Genomic DNA, 17946 nt, shown 5'->3' on the forward strand with positions numbered 1-17946 from the left:
ATCCAGAAGTGTGTGGTGCGTCGAAACAATAAAAAATAGAAGCAGCGAAACGTGTGCGCTTCCCGACAGGATTGTCTTCCTCTATTGTCTATGGTATGAACAATTCCCACCTCTGGATGTAGATGTACAATATCAAATATCTTGGGATATCATATATCTTTTAGTTGATTACCTCTAAGGTGGCCTTCCGCAATCTCTTAATTAATTTTCAATGGAGACCGCCTCGTGCCTTGAATTTCATTATTATAAAAGATCTGCAGTGCTCGATTTTATATTTAATAGTTTCAGAATAATATTACATGTCTCAGAAACATTAATATCATATTTCCAAAGCACATTATGTTTTTTTTTTTTTAGTTTTTTAATTAATTTCCTATTCTGCTCTGAAAGATACGGCTATGAAATGCAATTGATATCTAGAAAAGACATCTGCATATTCATTTCATAATTTATCAAGTTTCCAAGAATAATTGAATTCCCTTAGACGGTTTTATTAGTCTGTTTGACTCGAAGCTTTTATTCAATAATTTCTATAATAGGTTTTCATTGCATGGGCCAAGGCCAGGATAAATGTCACTAGCTCGTAATTTTTTAATGTAGATCAGTCCGAAACATTTACGTCTATTCCAGCCTCTCGTAGATATTGCTACAGTTATCGGCTGGAATAGAGTCAGAAAAACACAGCCCTGATTTGGAGATTTTTTCCACACGTTTTTTCTAAAATTTTTGCATTACCTTTATGGTGACTGTAAATTAGTGTTTGGCGTCGCCGTTACTTTGGTTTTGTTACTATTGCGTGACCCTGTGGCCCTTGAACATTCGGTTGCACATGTAATCTGAAATGGCCGTCGGAAGATTAGTTTCGATAAACATTTCGATTAAAACGTAGACGTGACATAAATGGTGTAGTAGAATTATGATGGAATGACTGAACTACAAAATATCCATCTGTCCAAATATATTGTGTTTAAACCGCACCTCCGGAAAAATATCCATAGAACAGGACATAGTTTTTCTGTCTACACCAGCCGACAATTTTCAGAGACTGGAATCGAAGATGTTTCTGTCTAAATGAGTATGTGCAGGTCCATTTACAGGCAGTATTTGGAAAATATCTATATCATAATATCGTAGTCTTCGAATAAAGCTCATATTGTGAAAAAAATTTATGAAAATCGCTGTGCTGTGTTCCATTATGTTTCTTTTAGAAATTTCCATACAATAATTTTTACGATAATCAGAAAAACTAAAACGATCTTACTGTATCAAACAGCATACAGATCTAACTACATAGTTTACACCACTTTATGTAAAAATTTATCTGTTTTGAACACGATCCGAATCAAACATGAACAATTTTCGTGTGATAGCGTTCGTTGAAAATTGAAGAGATTGCATTAACATCAGGTAGTTTTTCATTGTTTCATACAACAAATAGTTATGCATACTTTCACAAATTATTAGGTTTTACTAGCGAGAGAACTGACAGTGTTAAACACCCAGTTGTTATGCCATTTATAGCACATTAATCAGTATTAAAGAGTGAAATGATGCCATTGGCCTGATTTTTCTATCGTGTTAACTAGGTCATAGACCTGTATACAGGTCAAGGATTTGTTCATGTTTGATCGTGATCTTCTCGAATAAGGTTATTTTATTCTGGATTTCAAGTTTTACAACAACCATAGGCTACATCATCATCAAGCAAGAAAAGCTTATAAAGTGCCTCGTGTTCTTCTTTCAGTTGCAATCAATTAGAAAACAACAATATGGACCAAGAAAAGATACCTCCCAGTTTCAAATTAGAGAGATTCTTCGCCAAATATGAATTTTCTGTCAAACACCTTTTGTGTTGTTCGGATGCTGAAGCAATACAAATGACGGACCTAATAGCTAGGGCTGATGAGGAATGTAAGACAATGTGGAACAATTTACAGTTATCTTACATAGAAAGCACTGGACATCCTTTACTGAGAGCAGAAATTTGTAAACTATATCCCGGTATTACCCCAGAAGAAACCCAGGTGGTTGTTCCACAAGAAGGAATTTATATTGCAATGAAAGCCTTCATGGATACCTTTGTGAAGGACAAACCTGCTTCCAGGCCCCATGTTATTGCGACATTTCCTGGATATCAGAGTCTATATGGTAACTTAGAACTTGACGGAGCTGATGTGACGTATTGGAAACCTCAATATTGTGAGGATAAGGGGTGGGAATTTGATATTGGTCAGCTCAAGACGCTACTGAAACCAGATACAAAACTTCTGGTTGTTAATTTCCCCCATAATCCAACTGGTTGGCAACCAAACCATCAACAATGGCAGCAGCTCATTGCATTATGCAAGGAGAGGAATATATATCTGTTTTCTGATGAAATGTATCGTTTGAGTAACAACACTGAGACTGAGGCTTTGCCTTCAGCTTGTACCTTATACAATAATGCAGTTACTCTTTGCGGTTTATCGAAGACTTTTGCTTTACCTGGTTTACGAATCGGCTGGTTGTCTACAAAAAATAAAGAATTGATGGAGAAATTTCAAAGTTTTAGAGATTGGTTGACAATATGTTCATCAACACCAAGTGAAGTATTGGCTATTATTGCTCTACGCAATAAGGATTGGGTTATAGAGCACACCATGAATATTATCAAGACCAATCTTACAATATTAGAGCAATTCCTCAAGAAGCACTCTGATAGTTTAGAGTGGCATCGACCAGATGCTTCTACGGTAGCATTTATCAAAGTGAAAAACAAGGTTTTAAAGCAACATAGTGGCTCTGTGGCTAAATGGTGTGACTATTTAGCCCATCATGCTGAAGTACTCTTACTGCCTTCAACAGCCTACGATTATGAGGACGGTTTTGTTAGAATTGGATTTGGTAGACGAAATATGAAAGAAGCTTTGAAGACTCTTGAAAAGCATATTTGAAATGGAGCATGTAAATATAGCAGTGATAATAGCCTACCAATATATATATTCCTATATAATTGATATGAAACTAACATCATATCTCGTTGGAAAAATTACCAAAGTAAAATTGATTTATAATATAGATTTCCCGATAGATGTGACGAGTCTGCTATAACTATTATGTACTATCAGTGTAAGTAAAATACCAAAGTTACAGAGTAGCCCCGGGAGTTCATGAAAAAAAAGTATGTCCTGCTTTGGTGGAACATCCATCACCATAATTAGGCTAAAAGCATTCAATTATAACTTCACATGTAAAGAAACATAAAGCAATATAATTTCCGGTTCTGAAATCCGTTTCACAAGAAAACCTATCAATTAATTTATATATTTTACTTAGTCGCCTACTCGTGTCTTGAAGCATTGCATTTAATAACCAAATGTGAATGTTCACCCGAGGTTGCCCATATTGTGCTCATCATATTCTGTCATTAAGGTTTCTAATTTGTCAGCTCGCTATCATTCAAAATATACCATGTTAACTTGAAAGTCTAAAATACACCCAACAATTCTGTACAATCATTTAAATAAAATAGTTGTTCCTTATTCTAATGAATATCTCTTCTTTTCTTGTTATTGTGACTACATTGGTCATTGATAATAGCTTAGAAAACGAAATATTGCTCAACGATTTTAAAGTAGGACTATAGAGTTATAAATAGTTCTTATTATATAACTATGGCCTTGGTTACATTTTTCAATTTCAACCAACAAAGACTACGGCCTAATATCTTAGACGGTGTTCAATTGTTCAATTGCCACCGGCCTAGCAAAACGATAGATTAGGCTGTCATTCAATATTTTCGTGGAGTTAAATTCAGTAGCCTTAGGCATGGAATCGCAGGAGAAAAATCACCGTATTTTTTTTTTTTTTTTTTTTTTTTTTTTCTTCTTTCTTTTTCATCTTTCATGTATAGTTTTCATATGAATCAATCCCACCTTATCGTATACAGAATCTAATATCTGCCATTTAAACCCCTTGGAATTCTTTTTTTTATTTTAATTCTCCAAAGGAAAAAAAATTCGTTTTGTTTGATTTTTTTTTTTTATGACTTTTCAAGGGAGATAATATTGATTTACATTAGAGTAGTCTCCCTTTTGTATTTCGTCGTCTGCCTTGTAGATGATGGTGTTTCGAGGAAAGCATAATCTTTGAACATTGAAGTCTAGGTCTAGTTTTAGAAACCAGCGATCAATATGTCGGTGTATTTATTGCCAAATCAAGGCAAAAGAAAATCAGGCACATCGTCGAGTAGTTCAACAGACGGAACTCTATTGATAAGACGACATGAAAGCCAAGATCGGCGTCAACAATCGCCTTCACATTCAAATACAAATAGGCCGAATGACACAGACTCACCACACTCACCCAATATAACGACTAATACCAATAGTTTTACGCCTGCTAATGTTAATCAAACTCCAAGCCCTGGAAAAGATCTTAAGCTTGCTGATACATTTCGCAACCTCATGGTTACTTTAGAAAAAAGCAATGCTATTATGCAATCCTGTGCTAATGCCGTAATCAACTTGAATGAAAAAGTTACACCAGAGAAAGAAGTAAAACAATTCCTAGGTTCTCGAAAAGAAAAGGTACGTTTCCATTTTTTTTAACACTATGTTTTCCTCTATAGGGTCTACTACACAGTGTCAGTGGTGAGTAGTTACCTACTTCCTACGTTTAGTCGCACTGTACTCGTACCGGTACTAGCCGTAGGTCTTTAAAATAAGAGATATTTACTAAGATATTGATAGCCTTCATTGATTTTATAAACTTGTCTTTAAACGACCTTACACACTGCTACTGGATTTGTTACTGTTACTTTAGCTCGACATCCACTTTCTGTATCATATGTTCGGGGAGACATTCGTTCCCGTGTCTAGATCGAATTTGCTATAATGTTTAATTTATTTGCATTGTCAGTTACAAATGTCTGAATAGTTATTGAATTTCAATATCTTTTTTCAGGTGACTGTGGAAATCAAATGTGCCTTTTTAAAGATAATTGACATCGAAACTTTGGATCAGATTTTTGAAGCCGAGGTTTTTGTCCAGGCGAAATGGCAAGAACCAGCCTTGGCAGAATTAGCAGCTAAAAATGTATGATTTTATATTTATTTGTGTCGTCTTCATTCATTTAGATGGAAATATATTTGGCTAATGACGTTGTTCTGCCAAATTTCCGTTATTGTACATCTTATTCTTATGACTCTGCAAGTCTTCATTAGCACAATCACTCTCACAAAAAAGGCTGTAAAACTTTGTTTTTGTCAGTAACTTTCTTCAATTAATGTAGGCTTTCGAGTAGATACAATGTGAATTTACAAAAAGTATTATAGGCTAGGTCTATATGTCTTAGAGCCAATCGATGCCTTATTAAATGTAAGTAAAGTATCAAATATACTGAACAGTTATGTTTCAAAATGTTAATGATTTTTTGATGTGAACCTAAAGTATTTTATTTTTTAGGACATAGACAATTATGACCCTTCCAACTACTGGATACCACGGATGACAGTTTTAAACACAGATGGAGAATTAGAATGGAATCGACGAAGTTTTACTGTTCATTTTAAAGAAGAAGGATACGAATATCCAGTAGTATTGTTATTGTGGAGATTTAAGGGCAAATTTCGAGAAAATTTAGAGTTGGAACATTTCCCTTTTGACGTTCAGGTTTTTATACGTTTTATTACCACTATTTATTTCTAATAAGCCCTATTATACAATTAAATGTTAATAAAAAATCACACAAAATGCTCATTTATTGCAACTGACATTTTTTGAAGAGATTGTAAAGGCATCCTTTATCGTCTTATGAAGAGTTGTTTAATTATCTCTCTATAAAATGAATTCCTTGAAGCACCTTCGTTTATTTCAAATTCCTTGCCTGAAAAGCTCATAAAAACGTGGCGTCACTTAAACAAATTCTGTCTGCTTTTTTCTCAAGCCAATGTTACAATTGCTATGGAAGATCACGAATCACGAACATGGAATAAAACAATTGGTGATTAAATACATTTTAATATGGTGTAGGATAACCTACTTTTTTCACATTTCCTTCAATCCCCACAGGCCAACTTTCCATGAATAATACACTTTTTTAGAATCCAGCTGAAACATTGGTCATTGGAATATAATGAAACTTGAATTACCAGTACTTTTTTTCAGGATTTAACAATTCAGTTATCAACAGAAAGGTCGGCCGATGAAGTTGTTTTAATCGAGGATCAACATGTTCTTTGTACAGTGAATACAAGAGCCTTCCAAGATGCTCAAGAATGGAGCATTTATCAACATGTTGAAACATTCCGTGATCAAACAACCCAAGAATATGTTAGTTCCACTATTCATCCCATTTTATTTGTCCAATGCCGAGTCAAGAGAAAAATTGGGTATTTTATGTGGAACATTATCTTTATCGTGGTATGTATTTAAATCGTTACCTCAAAATACAAGATATATATATATATATACATCGATATACATTGCTCTGAAGCCAGGCGAACTGATAAAAATAGCCGAATGAGAGCTCATGACCTGGCTGACAGCATAAACTTAGACTACATCCCTTTCCAAAAAGTTATTGTCTGCAAAATTGATATTTATTAATTGCCGGATGTACTTCATAGTATTTTTAAAAGATAAAGGTAAAAGCCGTACACTCAAAAGGATTGTAAAGAGGTTTTCCAAAAAAAATATTTGTGACGGGGACACTGATAGCATCAATTTGAGCCAATCTAATTTCCATTCGGTCGTCTGTGGTTTTTGCGATTCCTCTAAAACTAAGCGTTTTATGAGGTCGCTATCGCAAAAGATGTTATTAATATATAAGGACCTTGTAGTGACTGATGTCCGATTGAAAACTAGAATGATGCAGGTGCAATTATATATTTTATCAGTGTCCCCGAAACACATAAACATTTTAAAAAACCTGTGAACTCCATTAGCTGACCAAGCCTGTATAAGAAAGAATTAGGCGGACGTAAAACTCCATTTCATTTCATTTCTCTTTTCATTTCAAGAGTAAGCAATTGTCTGTCAAATTGTCACTGGTTAATGGAAGTGATCTCTTGAAAATTTTGATTTAAAGTGTCTGATAGTCCAAGTTATTTATACCTTTGATCAGATTGGTTCAGACAGAAATAAAAGGCAATTTTCTTAAATCAAGAGTGACTGAAGAGGAAATAAAATCAACACAATCCAATTTGCTTTTTAATTTTGGAATTACAAGAAAAGTTAGATAAATAGATGTAAAAGAAAATCAAAGGTTGACATCCTGACTCCTCTTTACTTTAAAAGGAAAAACAAATCAAATTCCATTTCTTGTAATGATAGTGGTTAGTAGAGGTTCTGTCTGATAGTATGTCAAGTAAATATGAGTTAGATCGATACTTTAACATAATGTTAAATGTGACACTGTCAATATTTCAGCGGGTAATTTAATAAACCCTGGTGATTATTGAGGTTATCCACCTTGTTCCATCTTTCAAGCGACAGTTGTCACATGATCTTTGAACTAGTCATTTTGTGCTGCTACTTTTTTGTTGTAATGTAAGACTTCTCTTTGAATATTATCTTTTAGTGATTTCACAAATGGTGTCAAAATATTTCAGGGGTAAAATAACATTTCGATAAAGAGGGTTTCAATTGACAATTTAGGTTGTCAGACAATCTGATTGTCGATGAAGGTCAATTTTAACTACCCATCGACTATGCAGAATTCAAAAAAACCTATATCTCTATAACACAAGTTATATTTCAGATATTTGTTTTTTTGAGAAGAATTTCCAAGTTCTGGAAAACAGAGTTCATTTTACTCAGAAATGTAGCCTACCACTGAAATTAGCTCTATCAACTTGTAAAGAACATAACTCTAAAAATAAAACAAATTATACAAGAAACAGAGACCGTATCTATAATAATTGTCTTCGTTGACTTCTGTTGAAAAGAATGAGCTGCTATAATCTCGTGATTTATTCAATATATCTCATTTATCACTGGAATTCAAAGTGTCAGATATGGCGTTCCCTGTCAACGGCAACGATTCTAATAAGTCAAATTAGTCACTAAATATTGCCTGTTTCATTATGTCTCTTAGTTTATCAATTCCTGTTTCATAATAGCTCATATTTTAATCAGTTTTTATTTTCCTATTTCAGTTGCTGATTTTGGCTCTGACTTTTTCCACGTTACCTATTGATCCCTTTAATGCCGACAGAATGTCAGTGACGATTACATTATTTCTTACGGCAGTGGCCTTTAAATTGGTAGTGAAACAGAGTTTACCAACGATATCTTATCTAACCTATCTGGTAAGCTAATTTCCTGATAAATCCACTTTCTATTTATAGTATGATGGTGAATGGGATATGGAGGTCAGGGAAATGATTAAATAAGCTTGATCATAATCACATTCAATATGAGTAACGATAGTAATATTGGTTGTGACAAGTTATGATGGTTTTTATCATGAAAAACATGCCATTCATTGTTTGAAGCCATTTAAATACTGTATATCCTCTGAAAAAGTCATCTGAGGAAGAATTATACTGCTTCCCTTTTACTTTTTGAGAGTAAATCAAATTTTACGGATTATGTAAATCTGAATTTGATTATTGGCTTCAAAATAGGTTGCAGAATAACTTGGCTCTATATGTTTTGTAAGTTTACAGATTAAATTCAGCAGAAAATATCTAAACCTTTGGCAAAAAATTGCCCATAAATTTCAAAAAGACAATATTTACCTAGGTTTATACTTAGCAGCGTAATCATTTTATTTATATTCAGTTGATATGCACTAATAAAATGTGATTTATTGACGAAAGTACGAAGGTATCACCTTTATAAATTTGTAGAACTTATGTTTTAAGTTGCTTCTGAACAATTGATTATTAACCGACTTAAATAACAAAAGAGGTCAAACAAACTTTGAACCACAAATTTTTTTTAATTTTCACGTGTCTAATACTACAAATTTGAAACGTATAATCAAGGAATGAAATAAAGTACTCTTGTAAAGCTTAAAGAATAATCTGAGAGGAAGCACTTACCTAAATGAAGTTCTTTAACAGAGCGTTAAATTGGTCTTTAACCTTATTATTCTGTCTATACCCTGGAGGTTTTTAGTTCTTAACAGTGCAAATCAGAAATAAAATGGAGGTCTGACTACAGTACGGCATACAGCTCTCAGCTCCGTATCAATATTTGCTTAATTGATTTTAATACTTTCAGGATATTTATGTGTTAGCCACCTTGGTATTCCTGGGGCTACAGATTGCTGAGAATTCAGTCATGGCTGGTCTGTGTAGGATAATGAGTAGAGACGAAGTTTTTGTATGGGATGTCTACGCTGTAACGTCTTTAGCTATCATTCTACTCTTCTTCCATCTCCTGTTTGTGATACATATCTATCTTACGGTACGTATCATTAAGTATCATGAAGGTTATAAATGTACTCTGACTAGATCCTTAGCAAGCTGTATTGTTTTATATTAGTATAGTATATGTCCGTTTAAAACTCACTTACTTAGTGCTCAATGTATACTTTTGCCTGGCCGAATATTCAAGGTCCACTGATGAATGTCCAGTATCAACTGACTGACTGTGCGATGTTTACAGTTGACTGACAAGATGTTCAATGTATAATGATGATTTGCTAAATATTCAATATGATATCTGAAGAAGATAAAAAGAACTCTTATTCTTACAAGAAAATAAACCAAACTGCAGACATCTTTTACTGAGTTTCCAATAAAAGTTTATTGAGTTAGAATGCACGGTTTTTAAAAAAAATATCACCCGCCGCTCAATAACATAGAAACGTCTTGTAATATCAGTAATGTTCTTTAAAAATGTTCTACGATGGTAGAATTAAAGAAAAAACAAAGAAGGAAACAACTATATTATACAAGGATAACAACTAAGGTTCACATGAAGGATCCTTTCTACCAGCTGGTCCTCAGCCAAACTCTTGCTTGGCATTAATCTTTCCCGGATTACCCGTACCAATTTACAGCTGAGTCGACTGGAAATATGAATAAAGATGATTGTCGGAGGTTTCACACGCTGATCGAGATCGGAACTCACAGGGGCCAATTGCTTAACGTAGGCCTAACCATGTAAATTACGTCATGTAAAGAACCAACGTAAAAGGAGTGACATTTTTGTAATCAATTAAAAATTAAATGACAGACAAAAGCAAATCTTTGACAAGTTAATGTCTCGTAGTATATTAAAATCTCTATCCTTTTAAATACCACGACTGACGACTACATAATCAAGTAACTGTTGATTATTGTTACGAAAATTTGTTGTTTAAATCCCGCGGGAAATCTCTCCGACTGTTAACAATTGTTAGAGACATAACTTCAACACCGAGGCAGTCTATTGCCAATATAGTGCCTACCACTGAATAGCAAATATTTACTCTCCAATGGTTATTTTTTACTTTCAATCAACCTAATCACTAAAAAAAAAAATTTCAAATTTAGATTTTCTGGCCAAACCCTTCATGTTATGGTAATAAGAAGGAATATTGTATTCGAATGACATACTTATAGAGCTATAACAATAAAAGAAACCAAATCGCCTGATGACACGTTTCACATATTTTCGATTTAGAATTGGGTGAGGCCTCAGTCGAGTCACTTTTTGTAAAGAGTATTAGGAGATTATCGACCTTGAAACAGTCATAATTGCATATTCGCAAGACCTCTTTTAGTGATATTTTAGGTCGTCAAGTTCCTATAGTTGAAAACGTTTTTTTAATCCAACAATGAAATGAAATGAATGGAGTTTTACGTCCTACTTTTCTGCACCATGTGGGCTAATGAAGACGGGCGACGCCATGCAGGGTGCAATGAGGGAAATTTTGCCAGGACAGCGGCATTAGCCTGCTCTTTTTCGATTTCCAACTGTCGAGGGATCTTTAACGTGCACAGCCTGTAGCACACGGGGCCTCGGTTTATTGTCCCATCCGAACGACTAGGCGCTTTTTCCATGTAAGCCCCTCGTAATTGCATCACTGACAGGGGGAAACCGGGTTGAAAAATCCGAAGGTATTATCTCGACCTATGCCGGGATTGAACCCTGGACCTTCAGGATAGCGAGCAAGCGTCTAACTCACTGAGCCACCCGCGGCTCCCTAATCCAACAATGAAGTTTTGATTCAAAATATATATTGTTAAAAAATATTTTGAAAGTTATAGGTATTTGAAACCTGAGTATCTTATTCGTAAGATTAGTTTATAGTCAATATCTTTATGTGTCAAAAAGGTTTAGAATGATCTTAAGCCATACCAGTGTCTTTAGTTCTTACTACATCTGCTCTGTCAATAGCCTCTAAACATAATTGTTAACAAGAACAATTCTTATTGTCTGCTGTTTATAATTTCAGGCTTACAGAAGAAGAAGGTTGATGAAACAAAAGGACAGGTTATATCAGGTAAAAAAAAACTTCCTTGATCTAAAACAAACCCTGGTGTTCGTCTCAAAGGAACACGATATAGCAATTCAGAGTTATAACAAAGGCGAAAAAGAATCAATCTAGAACATACATTTTTAAACGCCCACATGAAATAGGGGGCGTAAATATTGTACGTCCGTCCATCCACAATTGCTCGGTAACACTCTAAAAGGCACAATTCGTTACGGATTTTGATGAAATCCTATTGAAAATCAGAAAATCGAAAAATGAGTCATTGCCATTGTTTTTGAAATGCTCGTAAACTCTGCAAAAGTCACAATTTGGAAAACGCGTTTGATTTTTAGCTTTTAAACATGTTAGAAGTCACAATTCTCGAACTTGTGAAAATTGTTTATGATCACCTATTTTAAATGAGTTATTTACCTTTACCTTAATTTGGAGACGCATTCAATTTTTATCTCTTTTTTGTGAACACTTAAAGGCTCGATTATTGCCGGATTTCGACAAAACGTCGTATTATTATTCAGTATCACCCTAAAAAGTTCAAAAGAAGTGTGTGGCAGAAGGTTGAATATTTCATTCTGTAACTGTACTGTCAAATATTATTGTGCAGATTCAAAGCTGCCAGTGGGCGTATATTACCTTGCCTGGCAAGCCATCTTAAAACGTAGCGTTTTTTTATAAAAAGTATTAATTGACTGATTGAAATTTGTTTAACAAAGCAGCGAGACATTTGTTTGTTCCTTACAATTACTGTCAATATTGCTTTATCGTCATAAAAGAAAAACATTTTAAAATTATTATTCTAAATATAATGAAAAATGATTTTATCTGAAACAATGTTAAAAGTTTCTTTTCTAGCCTGACGTCCCTAATTAGATAAATTAAAGATGGAAATGTTTAATGGTTTGTTTTTGCAGGCTAAAAAGCGTCATTTAGAGAAATACGGAGTCATGATGAAAGCTGATCAAGCTTCGGCCTTGGCCATTAAAATGAATCAACTTCCACACAAGTGAATTAAATATTTTTAAGTAGAAGAATTTGCGTGGGTTGTTTAAGTAACAGCATCAGAAAAAGTTAAAATTAATTCTTCCTGAACAAAAGACGTAAAAAGGGACGACGAACAGGTATTAGGAAATCCGAACAATTATATACGCCTACTTAACACTGATGTTTTAGTTTATTTCTATATAACGACACGTGTTTTTGTAACTTTGATTCGCTTAATATGTTATTCCTTTAATCCATTGTTATTACTTTTTAAAGAATACATCTCAGATAAATCTTGTGAAGATTCCAAAGGGTCTATTCCACCATTCGCAATTATTTAAATTAAAAAACACTTTAATACAACAAATAAAAAGATACCACATGCCATCAAATTTTCGACGGTTTGCTTATGTTACTTTGCTGAGTTATTTTCATATTTCATTATATAACTAGCGGTTTCCATGAACAAAAATCCTTAATTGATTGTTTTTTATAAATATGAGATGAACTTAGATAGATGCGTATCTTTGCAGTATTTATTTTTATCCTTTCTAGCATTAACGTGAAATGAAACATGACTTTCGGAGCATGTGTTAAAACCATCAAATACGCATGTTTCTTTTTTTAATGATACTTGTAACACATGTGAATATCAAATCTGTCTGAATATTCCAGTTGATGACAATATCATTTATTGAAATTGACAAGTTCGCAATTTTCGAGGGTTGATTTAGGTTTTGAATATATATAGTCTTTAGAATTACTAGAAGTGTACACAGATAGTCTAATTCCTTCAGACTTCAAAACAAGGTATTCATTTTCTGTTCAATATGTATGTCTTTACTATATATGAAAGCTCAAATTTTAACGCTAAGCTGTTAACCCTATTACTGATTAGTTCAGGTTAAAAATTCCTTTTCTGAAACTTAGGTACGATTGGTCAAACGGATGGCGAACCTGTCCCGTTTCTAAGATTCATAACGAATACATTTTCCTTTAGAATGACACTTTTAGCTTCCGCGTCAAATCCCTATGGCTTTGTTTATTATATTTCTGTGATATTGTTGAATATGAAACTCTTTTGCTGTTTTATCTTTCCTGCTTATTGCATTATTTATGTACGTTTTCTTTAATGTTGCCAACGCTTTTGTTTTTTCTGAAAAGAATTAAAAAATCTACAAAAATTTAAATGTTTTCCTTCCAGAAGTAATCTTAAAAGGGATATTGCGAGTTTAAATGTGGATCATATATTGACGTCACCAATTTACGTCGGTCCATCTCTAGAATTAACAATTTTTGACGGATTTTAAGGACTTGGTGAAATTAACGTAGGATTAACCCTATCTACAATCATCATATATTGATATGAATTATTGTTCTGGAAAAAATCTTTTTGCTGGATTTTAAGGAAACTTGGTGAAATTATTCACTATCAGCCATGGATTGCCACCAAAGAAAAGAGATTGGCGCCTTACTTACATAAATAAATAAATAATACATAATTTTTTTTTCATTTTACATAGTGAAAGAATGAACCTGTGGTCCCCCTTGAAATTATTTTGGCCTCTGCTCGGCCCTGGCCCTGGCCCCTAACAAGATGTTTCCTAGAAACGTCACTGAATGATGTTTATTAAGTAGATTTAATGAAAAGAAAATAGTATACATGTAATTTCTAGATGGTGCTGCCACTGATAAGCTATTTGAGCTCTTTAAAGGTCGTATTTGGGTCGTGTTATTAACTTAAATGGCGAAACTGTCATGAGATGATATATTTAGTATCTGGTTTTGATCCGTTATCAGTGTCGTCAAGGCGAATCTGCCAGTCAATTATTCAATTCTGCTATTTTGTTTCTATTTCCGAGTTTTAGGAGGAAGAGGTTTACACTGGAGACAATTCGTATTTTCAGGGACACAGGTACGACAACCGTAGCTTCAGGGGAGTAAAGAAAGGGTGGGGGATTTTTGTCAGAAATGAGTTCTTTAATTCTTCAAATTTTCTGAGTACAAAATCTGAGCCCCACAACCAATTCTTCCAAGCGACTTTACAGTTCCACTATCTTTTATAATAGCTCGTAATAAAATGAGTGACATAAACTTGCAATAATAAATCAAGTTAACTATTGGTCATTAATATTCCTACATAGTATACGAGGGGGTATCTCAAGGGTGAAAGCAAATTATACCGCAAACTCGATTAGATCTTCATTATTCGCAGAAATATTTCGAGTACATTTGGCATGTCTTTTCATCATTCTGATTTTCCGTCAGACGTCCGTGGTTTCTGTGATGGTCTCTTTTACCAAGATTTCTCCTGTCTTCGTCCAGGAAATCTTTCGTTGCACTACACAATAGAAGCTTAATTTATTTATTGACGTCAAATTGTTCTGCAATTACAGGAGCCAAAGACGCCAACACTAAATTGGAAAAGTGCAAACACACGTAGAAGCTATTATTCCTGGCACATATAAAAGCAGGAAAATCTCTTTGAATTCTTTAGAAAACTATATATTTTTTTTATATTTTTTTTTAGAGAGTAAATATGACAGAGAAAAAAAATAATTGAACTGATCGAATCAGACATTTTTTTAAATTTTATTCTACAACACTAATATAATTACAAAAGCATTAAGCCCAAGCAGCCAACGACCTTATATCAAAGAAAATGTTTTCGTAAAGGGATTAGCAGATTCAAGAAAAAACCTTACAGCCACAGGAAAATCTTGTACTTTACATGTAGTAATTTCAATTTGGTCCAAAAAGTCCCTCGAACCTCCCAAGTTAAGACTGAAAACTCTGAAAACTCGGTTTGCCATTTTCTTTCTAAATTGGAAATTCAACTGTTCAACAAGTTATGGTGGGGACTGTAAGTTATAAAACTAATTTAAATCTGAACAATACCCGATGAAAAAAAATGATGACTTCAAATAAAAGTCAAGTGGTGTAATCACCATGCTATAACTTTGATGACGGGAGCTGACATTATACATTACGAAGCTCTTTGATCTTTTTAATTTGTCGGCATACGTTCAAGTGACCTTTAATAAAGTTAGGATGACATTGACAGTCCATACTGATTTTAGAGTTTTTTTTCACAAGGGTATAATTATAGAATACGGCTCTGTCAAGTCCTCTTAGCATCTCCCTAATTTGGATTGGAGGGGGCCACTGCCAGAGTGCCAATTTTTTGAATACATTCTAACAAAGGGGGAACAAATGTTGAAAACAAAGTGCTTAATTCCTGCATTTTATGCAATTTGAAAGATTTTGATTTTCAATTTTATCAAATTTTCACACTGAATTATTGCATATTTTCACAAAAAATGTATTCTTTGGCTTTTTGTTTGTTTGGCGAAGGGGCGCGCAAACTTTTTGGTTACCTCCAGACTCCATCACTACACAAGGCCCACCGACATTGCAATGACAAAGTACACTTCTGAGAGAAAAGGAACATAAAACATTTTAAATAACACTTTAATAATAACAAGAATCACAGAATGTAACGAACAATGCATAACAAAAACAACATGATATTTTTTGTAATGAAAATACTATCCTATCACAAATGTGACTTAAATAATTGATTTCCATTTGTAATTCAAAAATGTTTTAAAATATTACATAAAAACTATATAATTTATAGCCAAATTGTATGATAAAAACAAGTTTTCTCAGAAAAATATGAAACCAGATACTATTGTTAAATTTCCAAGTCCCATTTATCTTTATTTAAACTATCATTATAAGTGTTTTTGTGATAAAAAAAAAGACAGGAAAATACTTTCTAAATGATTGGAATTTGGACACGCACATAATTATGAGACCTTGGAATAACATGATCAAAAGTCCCTGTTTTAAGGATCTTTCTAACCACATCCTTGTTTTCAACTTCAAGGACGTTCAAGACCACATCCCTCTTTTCAAGGATCTTTCATGGGCACATCAATGTTTTTAAGAATTTTCAAGACCTAAAACATGCTTTCAAGGACCTTCAAGATCCATTCCTGCTTTAAAGGATCCTTCAAGACCACATCCTTGTTTTCAAGGGTCTACATCTTTGTTTTCAAAGATCTTTCAAGACTACCTCCTCGCTGTCAAGGTTCCTTCAAGACTATATCCCCGCTTTCAAGGATCCTTCAAGACTACATCCTCACTTTTAAGATCCTTCAAGACTACATCCCTGCTTTCAAGGATCCTTCTAGAGTACATCCTGCTTTCATAGATCTTTCAAGATCACATCCCTCCTTTCAATGATCCATCAAGACTACACCCCTGCTTTCAAGGATCTTTCAAGATCATATCCTTGTTTTCAAGGATCTTTCAAGACTACACCCCTGCTTTCGTGGATCTTTCAAGATCACATCCTTGTTTTCAGGGATCTTTCAAAACCCATTCCTGCTTTCATAAATCTTTCAAGATCACATCCCTGTTTTGAAGGATCCTTCAAGACTACATTCCCGCTTTCAAAGATCCTTCAAGACTACATTCCCGCTTTCAAGGATCCTTCTAGATTACATCCCGCTTTCAGGGATCCTTCTAGACTACATCAGGCTTTCAAGGATTCTTCTAGACTACATCCCGCTTTCAAGGATCCTTCAAGACTACATCTCGCTTTCAAGGATCCTTCTAGACCACATCCATGTTCCAACATGCACCATGATAGGTACATGTAAAAAAACAGAATTTAGGCCTACCAATGACAAAATAATAATAGAAATGACATGAAAGGATATTCTGCTCTTGAGATCAGATCATGAGAGTAGTTTTACATTATATGACTTATTCTTCATAAAAATATATGTACATGTAATTAGTAACTATTACCTTTGCTGACTACATCTCTAATAAACATTTTATTAACATGATTATACTAGATGAAATGAAGGTTCAATTTGATCTTCACATGTTGCTTCATGATCCAGTGCATTAGAACTATTTTCTGTCATTAAATAAAAGGTTGCAAAATCATTTCCTCTGAGTTTAAAAAAATTGGCTTTAAGTGATCAATTAACTACAAATATATCTACAGCAGTCGGAGGTCCAAGACCTATTTATGGATTTTAACAAATAACAGTCATTTATCTGAATATATATCCTATTTGGAAGCTCTGCTGGGATCCAGTTATGCAATTTAGAGATTTTAAAAGTTTTAAAATATTTACTCTAACTGTGTTATCTGTCACAATGACATGCAATATAAATAAAAGTACAGTGAAAATTGAGTTGCCTTTTAAATGAAATGTCAAATCCTATTCATGAGGACTATATCTATCTTAATCTTCTTATATAATATAGAATTTGGCATATATCTAATCCCATACAGGATCAATTACCTTCATTCCATCCTGTCATTCCATTTATCTTGTATTACTGATAACTTAAAGTTAAGTTGTGTAATTACATGTTTACCAGCTGATAATTGAACATTCGGCCAGAGATATCTGAACTTTCATATATATATATTATAAAGCTACGAAATGCATATATCATAGCAGCTCAATATATGCATTTTATGGTTGGTTTAGCAATTGCAATTTTTCAATTTGAATTTTTTT

At 33.7% G+C, this 17946-nt stretch overlaps 2 protein-coding genes across 2 annotated transcripts; both read left to right on the plus strand.

Moving 5' to 3' along the window:
* Nucleotides 1–1769: 1769 nt before the first annotated feature.
* Nucleotides 1770–2933, plus strand: LOTGIDRAFT_159540 (hypothetical protein; the record flags this gene model as incomplete). The annotated part of the gene is made up of 1 exon (XM_009054055.1): nucleotides 1770–2933. One exon carries the CDS (start codon nucleotides 1770–1772, stop codon nucleotides 2931–2933), a length of 1164 nt encoding a protein of 387 aa, XP_009052303.1.
* A 1156-nt stretch (nucleotides 2934–4089) lies between these two features.
* LOTGIDRAFT_231643 (hypothetical protein) lies at nucleotides 4090–13894 on the plus strand. Its single transcript, XM_009054056.1, has 8 exons — nucleotides 4090–4568; nucleotides 4945–5076; nucleotides 5446–5652; nucleotides 6148–6402; nucleotides 8139–8291; nucleotides 9211–9396; nucleotides 11375–11422; nucleotides 12325–13894. The coding sequence occupies exons 1-8, from the start codon at nucleotides 4173–4175 to the stop codon at nucleotides 12418–12420; spliced, it is 1473 nt and encodes a 490-aa protein (XP_009052304.1). The 5' UTR covers nucleotides 4090–4172; the 3' UTR covers nucleotides 12421–13894.
* Nucleotides 13895–17946: the final 4052 nt, after the last annotated feature.

Source organism: Lottia gigantea (assembly GCF_000327385.1).
Source record: "Lottia gigantea unplaced genomic scaffold LOTGIsca_21, whole genome shotgun sequence".
Taxonomy (NCBI): domain Eukaryota; kingdom Metazoa; phylum Mollusca; class Gastropoda; family Lottiidae; genus Lottia; species Lottia gigantea.